The 16,978-nt window shown below is 44.0% G+C and overlaps 1 protein-coding gene across 1 annotated transcript; it reads left to right on the forward strand.

Moving 5' to 3' along the window:
- Positions 1-103: 103 nt before the first annotated feature.
- On the forward strand, positions 104-16,978 carry LOC106610507 (prostaglandin D2 receptor 2). The gene is made up of 5 exons (XM_045722988.2): positions 104-912; positions 11,950-12,176; positions 12,907-13,019; positions 14,662-14,810; positions 15,735-16,978. The coding sequence occupies exons 2-5, from the start codon at positions 11,998-12,000 to the stop codon at positions 16,635-16,637; spliced, it is 1,344 nt and encodes a 447-aa protein (XP_045578944.2). The 5' UTR covers positions 104-912; positions 11,950-11,997; the 3' UTR covers positions 16,638-16,978.

Below are 16,978 nucleotides of genomic sequence, written 5' to 3' on the forward strand. Positions count from 1 at the left end.
CCTTTCCTCTCTTCCCCTCCTTCCCTCTCTCACTCCACCCCTTATGGTGACGAGCGCTGAGATAATGAGTGAGTGTCTGTGTGAAACGGGGTAAGAGAAAGAGACAGAGGAGTAGAAAGAGACAGGTGTAGAAAGAGACAGAGGTGTAGAAAGAGACAGGAGTAGAAAGAGACAGAGGAGTAGAAAGAGACAGAGGAGTAGAAAGAGACAGAGGAGTAGAAAGAGACAGAGGAGTAGAAAGAGACAGAGGTGTAGAAAGAGACAGAGGTGTAGAAAGAGACAGAGGAGTAGAAAGAGACAGAGGTGTAGAAAGAGACAGAGGAGTAGAAAGAGACAGAGGTGTAGAAAGAGACAGAGGAGTAGAAAGAGACAGAGGAGTAGAAAGAGACAGAGGAGTAGAAAGAGACAGAGGAGTAGAAAGAGACAGAGGTGTAGAAAGAGACAGAGGTGTAGAAAGAGACAGAGGTGTAGAAAGAGACAGAGGAGTAGAAAGAGACAGAGGAGTAGAAAGAGACAGAGGTGTAGAAAGAGACAGAGGAGTAGAAAGAGACAGAGGAGTAGAAAGAGACAGAGGAGTAGAAAGAGACAGAGGTGTAGAAAGAGACAGAGGTGTAGAAAGAGACAGAGGAGTAGAAAGAGACAGAGGTGTAGAAAGAGACAGAGGTGTAGAAAGAGACAGAGGAGTAGAAAGAGACAGAGGAGTAGAAAGAGACAGAGGAGTAGAAAGAGACAGAGGAGTAGAAAGAGACAGAGGTGTAGAAAGAGACAGTGCAGGAACCATAGATGTCTGTGACAGAGCGGGCAGGATCACCATGCACTGAGGAGGGGGACGACTTTAATCAAACCACCTGAATACTGGAATGACTGAAAGAACACAACACTCCTACAACTGAGAATACTACAGTTTACTTGGTGAGTGTAACCAGAGATAACTCATCATCAGTAGCTACATTTACAGAGACTACTCTAGTTATTATTCCAGGTCTCAGTATCAACAGTAGTTAGTATGACTACACTAGTTATTATTCCAGGTCTCAGTATCAACAGTAGTTAGTATGACTACACTAGTTATTATTCCAGGTCTCAGTATCAACAGTAGTTAGTATGACTACACTAGTTATTATTCCAGGTCTCAGTATCAACAGTAGTTAGTATGACTACTCTTGTTATTATTCCAGGTCTCAGTATAAACAGTAGTTAGTATGACTACACTAGTTATTATTCCAGGTCTCAGTATCAACAGTAGTTAGTATGACTACTCTAGTTATTATTCCAGGTCTCAGTATCAACAGTAGTTAGTATGACTACTCGAGTTATTATTCCAGGTCTCAGTATCAACAGTAGTTAGTATGACTACTCTAGTTATTATTCCAGGTCTCAGTATCAACAGTAGTTAGTATGACTACACTAGTTATTATTCCAGGTCTCAGTATCAACAGTAGTTAGTATGACTACACTAGTTATTATTCCAGGTCTCAGTATCAACAGTAGTTAGTATGACTACACTAGTTATTATTCCAGGTCTCAGTATCAACAGTAGTTAGTATGACTACTCTAGTTATTATTCCAGGTCTCAGTATCAACAGTAGTTAGTATGACTACTCTAGTTATTATTCCAGGTCTCAGTATCAACAGTAGTTAGTATGACTACTCTAGTTATTATTCCAGGTCTCAGTAGCAACAGTAGTTAGTATGACTACACTAGTTATTATTCCAGGTCTCAGTATCAACAGTAGTTAGTTGCCAGAGAGCAGTATTATGGAGAGCAGTGTTAATGTGTTGTTAATAAGCAAGTATTAATCTGAATTGTACCACTTTCATTCTAATATTTCGAACAACATTTAAACAAACTGTAGATATAGAAAACACAAAGATGTAATATAAATCTGGTAGCATTTCCACCCTGGCCCATTAGACACCCGGCTGCTCTTCTATGAACTGGTTGATAAACTACTGAATATAACCCTATTGTAATGAGAACCATGATGTTATGTAATAACTATTACATGATGCAATAATATCTGCCATTTAGCAGACGCTTTTATCCAAGGCGTACGTGTGGGTGGCCATGGGAATCAAACTCACAAACCTGTAATCTCACTACACCATGTACAGTGCTGTATTCCGTCATCTGAAGTTCATTAGGGATGCCAGGCAGTGTACATTTTGCAGTAGCTTGGTGGTAGTTAAAATAGTAAATTAAAATCTAGTTAGTGTTTTTAGTAGTTAATTGCTTTATGGGTGAAGTAGGCAAGAATTTCCTTTCAGACCTGGCAAATTCTCACTCGAATCATTGTTTTTTTTTAGTTATTTAGGCTAAATGACATGTTCTGTTAACAGATGACCTCAAAGGGTTCTGTTCTTACAATTTGTATAGTATGACATTTCAGATTTACATATGATAATCTTTCGCTGAGTATTTTGGATGTAGTGAACTACTTTTTCAGTGTAACTTAATTAAGTTAAGTAAACTATACTGAACAAAAAATATAAACGCAACATGTAAAGTGTTGGTCCCATGTTTCATGAGCTGAATAGAAGATACCAGAAATTTTCCAAATGAACAAAAAAGCTTACGTCCCTGTTAGTGAGCATATCTCTTTTATCAAGATCACCTATCCACCTGACAGATGTAGCATATCAAGAAGCTGATTCAACAGCATGATCGTTACACAGGTGCACCTTGGGGGGCATTGGTAGCCAGCAACATACCACCCTGCATCCCACTGCTGGCATTCCTCTGAATCTAAGCAGGGTTGGTCCTGGTCAGTCCCTGGATGGGAGAAAAGATGCTGCTGGAAGTGGTGTTGGTGGGCTGGTAGGAGCCACCCTTTTCTCAGTTCTAAAATTAATATTCCAATGCCCCAGGGCAGTGATTGGGGACATTGCAGGGTGCTGTCTTTTGAATGGGACTTTAAATGGGTTTCCTGACTCTCTGTGGTCACTAAAGATCCCATTGCACTGATTGTAAGAGTAGGGGTGTTAATCCTGGTCTCCTGGCTAAATTCCCAATGTGGCCCTCATACTGTCACCTTATCACCCCCAGCTTATGACTGGCTCATTCATCCCTCTCCCCTGTAACTATTCCCCAGGTTGTTGCTGTAAATGAGAATGTGTTCTCAGTCAACTTACCTGGTAAAATAAGTGATAAATAAAAAGTGGCCTATGGTAGAGAAATGAACATTCAATTCCCTGGCAACAATGTTGTTTTAGAGAATTTGGGAGTACGTCCAACCGACCTCACAACCGCAGACCACATGTAACCACGCCAGCCTAGGACCTCCACATCCGGCTTCGTCACCTGCTGGATTGTCTGAGACCAGCCACCCGGACAGCTGATGAAACTGAGAAGTATTTCTGTCTGTTATAAAGCCCTTTTGTGGGGAGAAACTCATTCTGGTTGGCTGGGTCTGGCTCCCCTGCCCAGTCACGAAATCTATAGATTAGGGCATAATGAATTTATTTCAATTGACTGATTTCCTTATATGAACTGCAACTCATTAAAATTGTTAAAATTGTTTCATGTTGCATTTATATTTTTGTTCAGTATACATTTTTTTAAGGGTAGCTTTAGTGTAGCTTAACCTCTTCCAGTGTGAATAAATTGGTAGCTTTGTAAAACTATACTTTCAGAGTAGCTTCTCCAACACTGCTGCCAGGTTAGGAGAAGTGTGGATGATGGGATGTTACTCCCGAGTGGTGATGTCATGTTGTTTCAGAGTGGTGATGTGATGTTGTTTCAGAGTGGTGATGTGATGTTGTTCCAGAGTGGTGATGTGATGTTGTTCCAGAGTGGTGATGTCATGTTGTTCCAAAGTGGTGATGTCATGTTGTTCCAGAGTGGTGATGTCATGTTGTTCCAGAGTGGTGATGTCATGTTGTTCCAGAGTGGTGATGTCATGTTGTTTCAGAGTGGTGATGTGATGTTGTTTCAGAGTGGTGATGTCATGTTGTTCCAGAGTGGTGATGTGATGATGTTCCAGAGTGGTGATGTCATGTTGTTCCAGAGTGGTGATGTCATGTTGTTTCAGAGTGGTGATGTCATGTTGTTTCAGAGTGGTGATGTCATGTTGTTTCAGAGTGGTGATGTCATGATGTTCCAGAGTGGTGATGTCATGTTGTTCCAGAGTGGTGATGTCATGTTGTTCCAGAATGGTGATGGGATATTGTTCCAGAGTGGTGATCTCATGTTGTTCCAGAGTAGTGATGTGATGTTGTTCCAGAGTGGTGATGTGATGTTGTTCCAGAGTGGTGATGTGATGATGTTCCAGAGTGGTGATGTGATGTTGTTCCAGTGGTGATGTCATATTGTTCCAGAGTAGTGATGTGATGTTGTTCCAGAGTGGTGATGTCATGTTGTTCCAGAGTGGTGATGTCATGTTGTTCCAGATTGCTGATGGGATATTGTTCCAGAGTGGTGATCTCATGTTGTTCCAGAGTGGTGATGTCATGTTGTTCCAGAGTGGTGATGTGATGTTGTTCCAGAGTGATGATGTTGTTCCAGAGTGGTGATGTCATGTTGTTCCAGAGTGGTGATGTGATGTTGTTCCAGAGTGGTGATGTGATGTTGTTCCAGTGGTGATGTCATATTGTTCCAGAGTAGTGATGTCATGTTGTTCCATAGTGGTGATGTCATGTTGTTCCAGAGTGGTGATGTGATGTTGTTCCAGAGTGGTGATCTCATGTTGTTCCAGAGTGGTGATGTCATATTGTTCCAGAGTGGTGATGTGATGTTGTTCCAGAGTGGTGATGTCATGTTGTTCCAGAGTGGTGATCTCATGTTGTTCCAGAGTGGTGATGTGATGTTGTTCCAGAGTGGTGATGTCATGTTGTTCCAGAGTGGTGATGTCATGTTGTTCCAAAGTGGTGATGTCATGTTGTTCCAGAGTGGTGATGTCATGTTGTTCCAGAGTGGTGATGTCATGTTGTTTCAGAGTGGTGATGTCATGTTGTTCCAGAGTGGTGATGTGATGATGTTCCAGAGTGGTGATGTCATGTTGTTCCAGAGTGGTGATGTCATGTTGTTCCAGAGTGGTGATGTCATGTTGTTTCAGAGTGGTGATGTCATGTTGTTTCAGAGTGGTGATGTCATGATGTTCCAGAGTGGTGATGTCATGTTGTTCCAGAGTGGTGATGTCATGTTGTTCCAGAATGGTGATCGTCCTCTGTTGTTCCAGATGCTGATGGGTTGTTCCGAGTGGTGTCCATGTTGTTCCAGAGTAGTGATGTGATGTTGTTCCAGAGTGGTGATGTGATGTTGTTCCAGAGTGGTGATGTGATGATGTTCCAGAGTGGTGATGTGATGTTGTTCCAGTGGTGATGTCATATTGTTCCAGAGTAGTGATGTGATGTTGTTCCAGAGTGGTGATGTCATGTTGTTCCAGAGTGGTGATGTCATGTTGTTCCAGATTGCTGATGGGATATTGTTCCAGAGTGGTGATCTCATGTTGTTCCAGAGTGGTGATGTCATGTTGTTCCAGAGTGGTGATGTGATGTTGTTCCAGAGTGATGATGTTGTTCCAGAGTGGTGATGTCATGTTGTTCCAGAGTGGTGATGTGATGTTGTTCCAGAGTGGTGATGTGATGTTGTTCCAGTGGTGATGTCATATTGTTCCAGAGTAGTGATGTCATGTTGTTCCATAGTGGTGATGTCATGTTGTTCCAGAGTGGTGATGTGATGTTGTTCCAGAGTGGTGATCTCATGTTGTTCCAGAGTGGTGATGTCATATTGTTCCAGAGTGGTGATGTGATGTTGTTCCAGAGTGGTGATGTCATGTTGTTCCAGAGTGGTGATCTCATGTTGTTCCAGAGTGGTGATGTGATGTTGTTCCAGAGTGGTGATGTCATATTGTTCCAGAGTGGTGATGTGATGTTGTTCCAGAGTGGGGATCTCATGTTGTTCCAGAGTGGTGATGTCATGTTGTTCCAGAGTGGGGATCTCATGTTGTTCCAGAGTGGTGATGTCATATTGTTCCAGAGCGGTGATGTCATGTTGTTCCAGAGTGGTGATGTGATGTTGTTCCAGAGTAGTGATGTGATGTTGTTCCAGAGTGGTGATGTCATGTTGTTACACAGGGGTGATGTCATGTTGTTCCAGAGTGGTGATGTGATGTTGTTCCAGAGTGGTGATGTCATTTTGTTCCAGAGTGGTGATGTCATGTTGTTCCAGAGTGGTGATGTTGTTGTTGTTCCAGAGGGGTGATGTCATGTTGTTCCAGAGTGGTGATGTTGTTGTTGTTCCAGAGGGGTGATGTGATGTTGTTCCAGAGTGGTGATGTCATTTTGTTCCAGAGTGGTGATGTCATGTTGTTCCAGAGTGGTGATGTTGTTGTTGTTCCAGAGGGGTGATGTCATGTTGCTGCAGAGTGGGTGGATTTATTTAAGTCAACTAACCAGGATGTCTAGCTGTTCATGTACAGGCATGGCATACTAACCTGTATTTAGTCTGGGGGGTGAGAGAGATGAAAGACTTGTGTGACAGAATTAATGTTTATATGTTTTAATCTAAGTGAGATTTTTTATATATATACGCTGCCTTCAATGCTGATTGGCTGACATCTAACCTCTAACCGCGTGCGCACCCCCCCATCCCATCCCCACCTCACCCCAAATGAACTTGCCATGACACGGTTCTACTGTTGTTATGTTGATTTCATAGTCTGATTTAAACATTAAATGGTATCTTTAAACCACTGGCTTTCACCCCCTGACTTTGGCTTTGGCATGCCTGTGTGTTTTTAACACGCTCTGTCTGTCAGAATTGCACAAGTGCTCAGTCATACCTGGTCTGGTACGCAGCTAGGGGATATACTACAGCAGCAAGTTCTGACATGTTGTTGCCACAGGAGGGAAAACCAAATGTTTTGACAGAGATCAGATCATCCACTGATATTCTACTCCGAATGAAGTGCTAGAGAAAACATGAGGAGGATATAAAGACGGGAAGTGGCGCTTCAACAGTAGTAAGAGGCTATATATAGTAGAGGGGTGGGATTCATATTCACACACTCCTCATGTTTTCTCTACTTCTACATCATCAGAGTAAACAGAGACCTAACAGCTGGGGAGAGTTAACAGCACATGTTTCATTTGCAGTGGGCATTACTGTAAGTACTCAAAGATGAAATGACTCTACTGTTTGAGATTGTTTTACATTTTCATCACGTTTTCTCATTAAAGTAGATACAAAACACCCACAGTCAGTGGATGATCTGATCTCTGTCAAAACATCCCTTTTTAAGGAGTTTTTGAAAATATTTGGTTTTCCCCACTGTGACAACATGTCAAAACATGTCACACACTCCTTCCCTGCTTCCTCGGTAGCCAACAGTAAGAAGTCACGTCATAGCCCGAGAGATACAGAGTAAGAAAAATACTTGAATCACCTTTTACTGTCACACTGCTGTTCATTTCTTTGTCTGAGTAGGTCTTTTTCCAGTTTGCATGTTTCATGTTTCAGGTTATTACATGATTTACATATTCAGGTGACTTGGTACAGTTGCAGACAGTTAGATGGGTCATGATTTACATATTCAGGTTACTTGGTACAGTTGCAGACAGTTAGATGGGTCATGATTTACATATTCAGGTTACTTGGTACAGTTGCAGACAGTTAGATGGGTCATGATTTACATATTCAGGTTACTTGGTACAGTTGCAGACAGTTAGATGGGTCATGGACACTCAAGGTCATGGACATTTTTACATTGTACAAAGGCAGTGTTTCTCAAACCTGGTCCCGGGGACCAAAAGGGGTGCGCGCACCTCTACCTCCGTCCCACCACACAGCCAACCTCAATGAATGGCTTTAGGATCGGTAGAATAGAGAGTGTGAGATGTGTAAATATAATCAATTCGTCTCAAAGTTTATGAGACAAAATAAAATGTTTTCAAAGACAGAATAAAACAAATGTTTTAACAGAGATCAGATCATCCACTGACTGTGGGTGTTTTGTTTTTACTTTGATGAGAAAACATGACGAGAATGTCAAACAATCTCAAACAGTAGAGTAATTTCATCTTTGAGGACTGACAGTAATGCCCACAGCAAATGAAACATGTGCTGTTAACTCTCCCTAGCTGTTAGGTCTCTGGGTGCCACTAAAATCTAAACTCCGGAGCATAAAAAAAAAAAAACATCTGTCCAAAAGTATTGTGAGATCATGGATTTTGTTGATTTCCCCTTGGAAATTCAATTGTGATAGTGTAGGACCACTCCAATCACCACCACCATCTATCTATCATAGTGTAGAACCACTCCAATCACCACCACCATCTATCTATCTATCATAGTGTAGAACCACTCCAATCACCACCACCATCTATCTATCATAGTGTAGGACCACTCCACTGACCACCACCACCATCTATCTATCATAGTGTAGGACCACTCCACTGACCACCACCACCATTTATCTATCATAGTGTAGGACCACTCCAATCACCACCACCATCTATCTATCATAGTGTAGGACCACTCCACTGACCACCACCACCATCTATCTATCATAGTGTAGGACCACTCCACTGACCACTACCACCATCTATCTATCATAGTGTAGAACCACTCCACTGACCACCACCATCTATCTATCATAGTGTAGAACCACTCCAATCACCACCACCATCTATCTATCATAGTGTAGGACCACTCCAATCACCACCACCATCTATCTATCATAGTGTAGGACCACTCCACTGACCACCACCACCACCATCTATCTATCATAGTGTAGGACCCCTCCAATCACCACCACCATCTATCTATCATAGTGTAGGACCACTCCAATCACCACCACCATCTATCTATCATAGTGTAGGACCACTCCAATCACCACCACCATCTATCTATCATAGTGTAGGACCACTCCACTGACCACCACCACCATCTATCTATCATAGTGTAGGACCACTCCACTGACCACCACCACCATCTATCTATCATAGTGTAGGACCACTGCACTGACCACCACCACCATCTATCTATCATAGTGTAGGACCACTCCACTGACCACCACCACCATTTATCTATCATAGTGTAGGACCACTGCACTGACCACCACCACCATCTATCTATCATAGTGTAGGACCACTGCACTGACCACCACCCCACCATTTATCTATCATAGTGTAGGACCACTCCACTGACCACTACCACCATCTATCTATCATAGTGTAGGACCACTCCAATCACCACCACCATCTATCTATCATAGTGTAGGACCACTCCACTGACCACCACCACCATCTATCTATCATAGTGTAGGACCACTCCACTGACCACCACCACCATCTATCTATCATAGTGTAGGACCACTCCACTGACCACCACCACCATTTATCTATCATAGTGTAGGACCACTGCACTGACCACCACCACCACCATCTATCTATCATAGTGTAGGACCACTCCACTTACCACCACCACCATTTATCTATCATAGTGTAGGACCACTCCACTGACCACCACCACCATTTATCTATCATAGTGTAGGACCACTCCACTGACCACTACCACCATTTATCTATCATAGTGTAGGACCACTCCACTGACCACCACCACCATTTATCTATCATAGTGTAGGACCACTCCACTGACCACTACCACCATTTATCTATCATAGTGTAGGACCACTGCACTGACCACCACCACCACCATCTATCTATCATAGCGTAGGACCACTCCACTGACCACCACCACCACCACCTTATGTCTATCAATCACAGTCATTCATAGACACAAGTTTAACTACCTTTAGCGTCTATTCATGAAGGTATCTTCTGTCCGGGGTAGTTTTGTTAATTAAGAGCCCTGATGCTCGTTCTGAACATTAAAACGCATAGCTTGCGGTATGGTTTTGGAAACATAAGGAACGTATAATATCTTTCATATCAGCGGGAGAAAAAAAGGGAAAAAAACTTCACAGGGTTACGGTTAGTGTTCCCACACAGCCACATCGCCACGTTACAGTGCTGGTTTACAGAAAGACAGATGGAAGACAGACGACCACCTGTGTTAATTAGCCCTCTAGCTCGAAAACCTGTGTGTAAGCTAACTGGAGAGGAAGTGTAGAGGAAGTGTTGAGGAAGTGTAGTCGGCCGGCTGGTGGCACACAGCTGTATGGATCTGTGCTAACCTACTATCTGTGCTAACCTGTAACGTTCAGTGTCTCTTCCTTATTTGAAGGATTATTTATTGCTGATATGGAACATGAGTTTCATATGTTTCGAAAACCGTATCGCAACCAATGATTATGGACGTTTCTATAGTTAAAACCGTATCGCAACCAATGACGTTTCTATAGTTAAAACTGTATCGCAACCAATGATTACGGACGTTTCTATAGTTCAAACCGATAAGGAGAGCTCACAGCTGACAACCCTTGGGATAAGGCAGAATGCCTCGTTAGTGCCATGGGTTCTCGAGAGCAAAGTGTGATCATGCTCCTCTCTGTCTTCTTCTCTGACTATGGGTGTCTCTGAGCGTGCGGACGTGCAGATGTGCATGACTGTGTCTGTGTCACTGACTCACTAAATTAAATCGACTCACTGGTGCAATTAGGCAACAATGTCTGTCTTCCAATGAATTAAAATGTTACATTCAATTCTGTTCAAAATCCATCAAGACAGAAATTCCAATGATTCCAGCAGCAAATAATTTGTAAAAGTGTGGATGTCACCAGTTCTGGTCAGTCAGTATACAGTTGTCCAAAATAAATAATCCACATGATTAAACCCCAAATATATTCCAGTAGGACTGAAGGCGTCCACATACATATGTTTGGTTTTCTTCTAGCAGAACTTGGCTAGGCGAAGCGGCTGTCTCATACTCCCTGAAGACCTTCGCTTGTAAAATTTGAAAAAAGCAGAAATATTACTGTTGTTTGTCCCTCTTGAGCCAGAACAGCATAGCCAGAAATAGCCAGAAACAGCATAGTCAGAAACACTTCCTCAAAATTAATCTAAGCTAAATCAAGAAATCTGTCATTAATTTTGACGTTTTAGCCGAAAAGGTCTTAGTTGCCTAATTTTACATCTAGGTAACACTTTATGTTCCCCCACTCCTACTAGGAGTAGTACTTCTGACCAATCACCAATGACTTCAGTTTCCTAACCCTAACGAAAAAAATGCATGTGCACGAACAGCCGAAGACCAATACCAACAAAAACATCACAAAATGTTATCAGAATATACGCGAAAACTGTTTCGGATGTAAAACATACAGTAAGCTTAAGAAACAGCCATCCAAACTTGCAGTAACAGTAACAGGTGTGAGCAATCAGTTGGCACAGTCATTCCCATGAAGGACTACAATACTTGCCATTGTTTAGTACAGTATTCTTCCCAGTAAGGTTTTGCAAGCAGCATAATAAGGGTTCCAAAACACATAAACAGGAAAAGACTTGGTCCACCCCACATCAATGATGAGGATCTTAAAGTTGTTAATACTGTAGATGAGTGTAATCACAGTTAATGTCATGAGTCATGAGTACCCTATTTACAAGCCATAATTGGATTATTTCATATAATGGAAAAAATATAGTCCCAGTAGTGGATTTCTGCCCACACAGTACTGTATGGTACCTGTCTGTCTGCCTGTACATGGAACAGACTCATGGTTAATGTCACCAGATGTCACAATGACATTACATGTCACTCATCTAATTCTTCCCACCCCTCTCTGTCACTCTCTCTCCCTCACTATTTCTCTCTTTCTGTCACTCTCTCTTTGTTCTTATCTGTGTCTCTCTGTCTCTCTCTCCCCTCTCTCTCCTCCCTCTCTCTCCCCTCTCTCTCCTCCCTCTCTCTCTCTCTCTCCCCTCCCCTCCCCTCTCTCTCGCTCTCTCCAGAGCCATAATGTCTAACTCCTCCTCCTCTCTGGTCTGCCCTTTCTACAACAGCATAAACACAACCCATTCATCTCTCCCTCCCTCTCTCTTTCCCTCCAGAGCCAAGACTTCCAACTCTCCTCCACTTCCTCATCACTCTCCTCCAGGATGTTCAACTCCTCCTCCTCTGCGGTCTGTCCTCTCCTCCAGACCATGCTGGACCACTCTGTAAACAACAACACGGGGGTCAACCTGGTGGTGGTGTGTGTCCACGGGCTGGTCTCCTGTCTGGGTATCCTGGAGAACGCTCTGGTCCTCTGGGTGCTCGGCTTCCGCCTGCGCCGCCGGTAGGTTGGCTGGTGGTGTGTTGTGGGGGGGTTTCTGTGTGTGTGTGTGGTGGGGGGGTGCTGTGTGTGTGTGGTGGGGGGGTGCTGTGTGTGTGTGGTGGGGGGGTGCTGTGTGTGTGGTGGGGGGGTGCTGTGTGTGTGGTGGGGGGGGCTGTGTGTGTGTGTGATGGGGGGGTGCTGTGTGTGTGGTGGGGGGGTTTCTGTGTGTGTGTGTGTGGTGGGGGGGTGCTGTGTGTGTGGTGGGGGGGGCTGTGTGTGTGTGTGATGGGGGGGTGCTGTGTGTGTGGTGGGGGGGTTTCTGTGTGTGTGTGTGTGGTGGGGGGGTGCTGTGTGTGTGTGGTGGGGGGGTGCTGTGTGTGTGTGGTGGGGGTGCTGTGTGTGTTTGATGGGGGGGGTTGCTGTGTGTGTGTGCGTGTGTTCACAGCAGGGTTTGGCTCAATTCTAAATGAAGGCAGTCAATTCAGGAAGTGATTTGAATAAATAATGCAGAAATGTAAAAACATCTGAAAGAAATAGTTTCTGCTTTTCAGTTTATTGAGAAGTTACTGAAAATGAACGTAATTATTTGATACTATTGAATTGTTTACTTCCTGAATTGGCTGCTTTCAATTCTACCCTGGTTCACAGGTTGTCTCAGTGTAGTGTTTTCTGCTTAGACAGTGTGTGTGGTGTCCGGAGGGACAGGAGTAACACTGGGAATAACGTGAATCCCCTTCTTTTTTCTTCACAGGACTGTGGCCTCTGTCTGGGTTCTCAACCTGGCCCTGTCAGACTTCCTGGCTACGCTGACCCTCCCTCTCTTTACACACTACCTGCACTCCTCTCACAGCTGGGAGCTGGGAGGTACGCCCATAGACCATATATCAGTCGCCGTTAGCGCAGTTGCCAATAACCAGGTGCATCCGGTTTTCCGGGATATAGCTAATTCAACCTAACTTCCTTCTCTGCTCAAATCCAGAGGTTGGAACTCCGTGCTCAGGCATTTTCTTTTCTAACCGCTGCGTTGGGTAGATGTGAATTCTTCTATGTGACGTCCTAGTAATAGCGGGTCCCAGATAAAATGGCTGACAAATTCTGCCATTCTGATGACTAGGGGCTTTATGATATCAGCTTCTCCATTGTTGTGTCTATAGGTACATTGAAATACATTAACAGAAAAATGTAGGAGCTAAACTAGTAAGCCACTGACAGAGTGTGCATTAAATATATATGTATACTGTATGTACAAGATATGTATAACATGGGTATTGGTAATGTACACTACATACACAAAAGTATGTGGACACCCTTTCAAATGAGTGGATTTGGTTATTTCAGCCACACCCGTTGCTGACAGGTTTATAAAATCAAGCACACAGCCATGGAATCTCCATAGATATTTGCATTAGAACGGCCTTACTGAAGAGCTCAACGTGGCAACGTCATAGGATGCCACCTTTCCAACAAGTCAGTGTGAAATTTCTGCCCTGCTAGAGCTGCACCGATCCACTCTAAGTGCTGTTATTGTGAAGTGGAAACGTCTAGGAGCAACAACGGCTCAGCCACAAAGTGGTAGGCCACACAAACTCACAGAACGGGACCGCTGAAGCGCGTAGCGCATAAAAATCGCCTCTGGAAGCCACTTCAGCACAAGAACAGTTCGTCAGGAGCTTCATGAAATGCGTTTCCATGGCAGAGCAGCCGCACACAAGCCTAAGATCACCATTCGCAATGCCAAGCATCGGATGGAGTGGTGCAATGCTCGCCGCCATTGGACTCTGAAGCAGTGGAAACGCTTTCTCTGGCCTGACGAATCACGATTCAACATCTGTCAGTCTGATGGACGAATCTGGGTTTGGCAGATGCAAGGTGAACACTACCTGCCCCAATGCATTGTGCAAACTGTAAAGTTTGGTGGAGGAGGAATAATGGTCTGGGGTTGTTTTTAATGGTTCGGGCAAGGCCCCTTAGTTCCAGTGAAGGGAAATCTTAATGCTACAGCATAAAATAACATTCCAGACAATTCTGTGCTTCTGACTTGGTGGCAAAAGTTTGGGGAAGGCCCTATGCGGTATCAGCATGACAATGCCCCCGTGCGAGTGGAGGATGTTATAGCAGCAAATAGGGAACCAACTCCATATTGATGCCCATGACTTTGGAATGAGATGTTTGATGAGCAGGTGTCCACATACTTTTCATCATGTAGTGTATAGATAGATATGCTAAATAATAGTGTATGTGTCACATTTTTTATTTAACCTTTATGTAACTAGGCAAGTCAGTTAAGAACAAATTCTTATTTACAATGACGGCATACCCCGACCAAACCCTCCCCTAACCCGGACGACGCAGGGCCAATTGTGATTGAACCGTGATTGAACCCGGGTCTGTAGTGACGCCTTAGACCGCTTCGCCACTCGGCCCCACATGAGATACGCCATTGTTGTTTACTATACAGCAGCACTGTTTTCCCTTCGGGAACAATAAAGTTGATCCTATCCTCTAGGTCCGCTGTGTACGGCCCAGTCCTCAGTCTTCTTCCTCAACATGTTTGTGTCAGCCTTCCTCCTGGCGGCCATTTCTCTGGACCGCTGTCTCCTGGTGGCGCGGCCCGTCTGGAGCCAGAACCACCGCTCCATTAGCGCCGCCTGGAAGGTTTTACATTCTGTTTTGTTACGCCATTAGTTCTGTTACGTCATAAGTCCTGTTCCATCATTAGTTCTGTTACGTCATTAGTTCTGTTACGTCATTAGTCCTGTTCCATCATTAGTTCTGTTCCATCATTAGTTCTATTACGTCATTAGTTCTGTTCCATCATTAGTTCTGTTAGGTCATTAGTTCTGTTACGTCATTAGTTCTGTTAAGTCATTAGTTCTGTTACGTCATTAGTTCTGTTCCATCATTAGTTCTGTTAAGTCATTAGTTCTGTTACATCATTAGTTCTGTTCCATCATTAGTTCTGTTAGGTCAATAGTTCTGTTACGTCATTAGTTCTGTTCCATCATTAGTTCTGTTAAGTCATTAGTTCTGTTACGTCATTAGTTCTGTTCCATCATTAGTTCTGTTAGGTCAATAGTTCTGTTACGTCATTAGTTCTGTTCCATCATTAGTTCTGTTAAGTCATTAGTTCTGTTATGTCATTAGTTCTGTTAAGTCATTAGTTCTGTTATGTCATTAGTTTTGTTAAGTCATTAGTTCTGTTATGTCATTAGTTTTGTTAAGTCATTAGTTCTGTTATGTCATTAGTTTTGTTAAGTCATTAGTTCTGTTAGGTCAATAGTTCTGTTACATCATTAGTTCTGTTATGTCATTAGTTCTGTTACGTCATTAGTTTTGTAACGTCATTAGTTCTGTTTTCGTACGTTGATGATGTAATTATATAATGTATTATGATGACCTGTGAGTGTTTACAGTGTCTCCGTGTTTAATCTGCAATAGGGTGTTGCCCGTTGTTGTAATATTGTAGACACTTTGATAGTAGCTATGTCTAAAGTGCATAAAGCAGAAGACAAGTTTCTGCGAGACATCCATGCACTGGACAATAAAGTCATCTTCTAATCTTCTTTCTCTTCTTCCAAGGTGTGTGCTTTGGGCTGGTTGTGGGCGGCGGCCAACACCTTCCCTTACTTCCTGTTCCGGGCGGTGACGGAGAAGACGGACGGAAGGAAGCTCTGCTACCACCATTTTGGATTGTACTCGTCGCCAGGGACGCTAGAGAGGGACTGTAGGGTACGGCAGGCGGCGACCGCCGTGTCCAAGACGTTCCTGGCGTTCCTACTCCCCCTAGTGGTGATTGCAGGGAGCTACGCCCTCTTTGGCATCAGTCTGAGCCAGAGGAGGAAGAGGAGGAGGAAGGACAGCAGTAGTGGACTCACCGGGGCATTGATTGTTACCAACGTGGAACGCAGAGAGTCAAAACCCAACACAAACACCAAAAGCTCCACCCCCAACCCAAAAGGCTCCACCCCTACCTCCACCTCCATCAAATTGTCTTCTAGACGAACCGAGCCCGGCCTATCCCGTGGCTTCACCAAAATGGTGACATCAGTCATCGCGACGTTCGCCCTCTGCTGGGCGCCCTATCACGTGTTCTGCCTCATCGAGGTTGCCGCCCAGTACTGGCCGACCAAGGTCGTGTTGGTGGAGGTGGGGTTGCCAATGGCGACGACCTTTGCCTTCCTGAACCCAGTGTTAAACCCAGTGCTGTACGCGTTCAGCTGTCCCAACTTCTGCATCCGGATCAGACAGAGTCTGGGGTCGCTGATGGAAGGACTGGTGGAGGAGGGAGGGATGGGTGGAGCAGGAGGGGGGGGGCTGGGGTTGAGTATCAGGAAGGGGAGGAGGAAGGGAAGGGGGAGCATGGGGGGGAACTCATCATCGTCACCAAGCTGTCTGGGGACTCCAGACTCTCTGCATCTGCCTCCATCAACCACAACTTCAAAGCCAGTTGTGGACACCTGGAGCAAGGAGAGGACACTCTGAACTGACTATATACTCTGAATGAGAAAACGTTGTTGACATCAACTGAGACAATAAGAATCGCCTCTGTTGTTCTGCTGGCCTCCAGGAGTCCTTCCTGTGTTGTATGTTACCACATCCTGTCCTAATGTTTAACTGCTCCTCAATAACTGGCAGTGTTTAACTAGTTGATTCTGTTTAACTTGAATTAGATTTTTTTGTGACCGTTTATAGAATATTAATATGATAACAAAATGATCTGGCACTTCACAAAGAGTTAATTCTCTGAAATCATTTTGGTGGATATTGTGTGCGTGTGTGTGTTCTTGAAAGCAGTTGTCTATCAATAAAGGAATCAATCAGAA

This window comes from Salmo salar, chromosome 08 (genome assembly GCF_965601325.2).
Source record: "Salmo salar chromosome 08, fSalSal1, whole genome shotgun sequence".
NCBI classification, from domain to species: domain Eukaryota; kingdom Metazoa; phylum Chordata; class Actinopteri; order Salmoniformes; family Salmonidae; genus Salmo; species Salmo salar.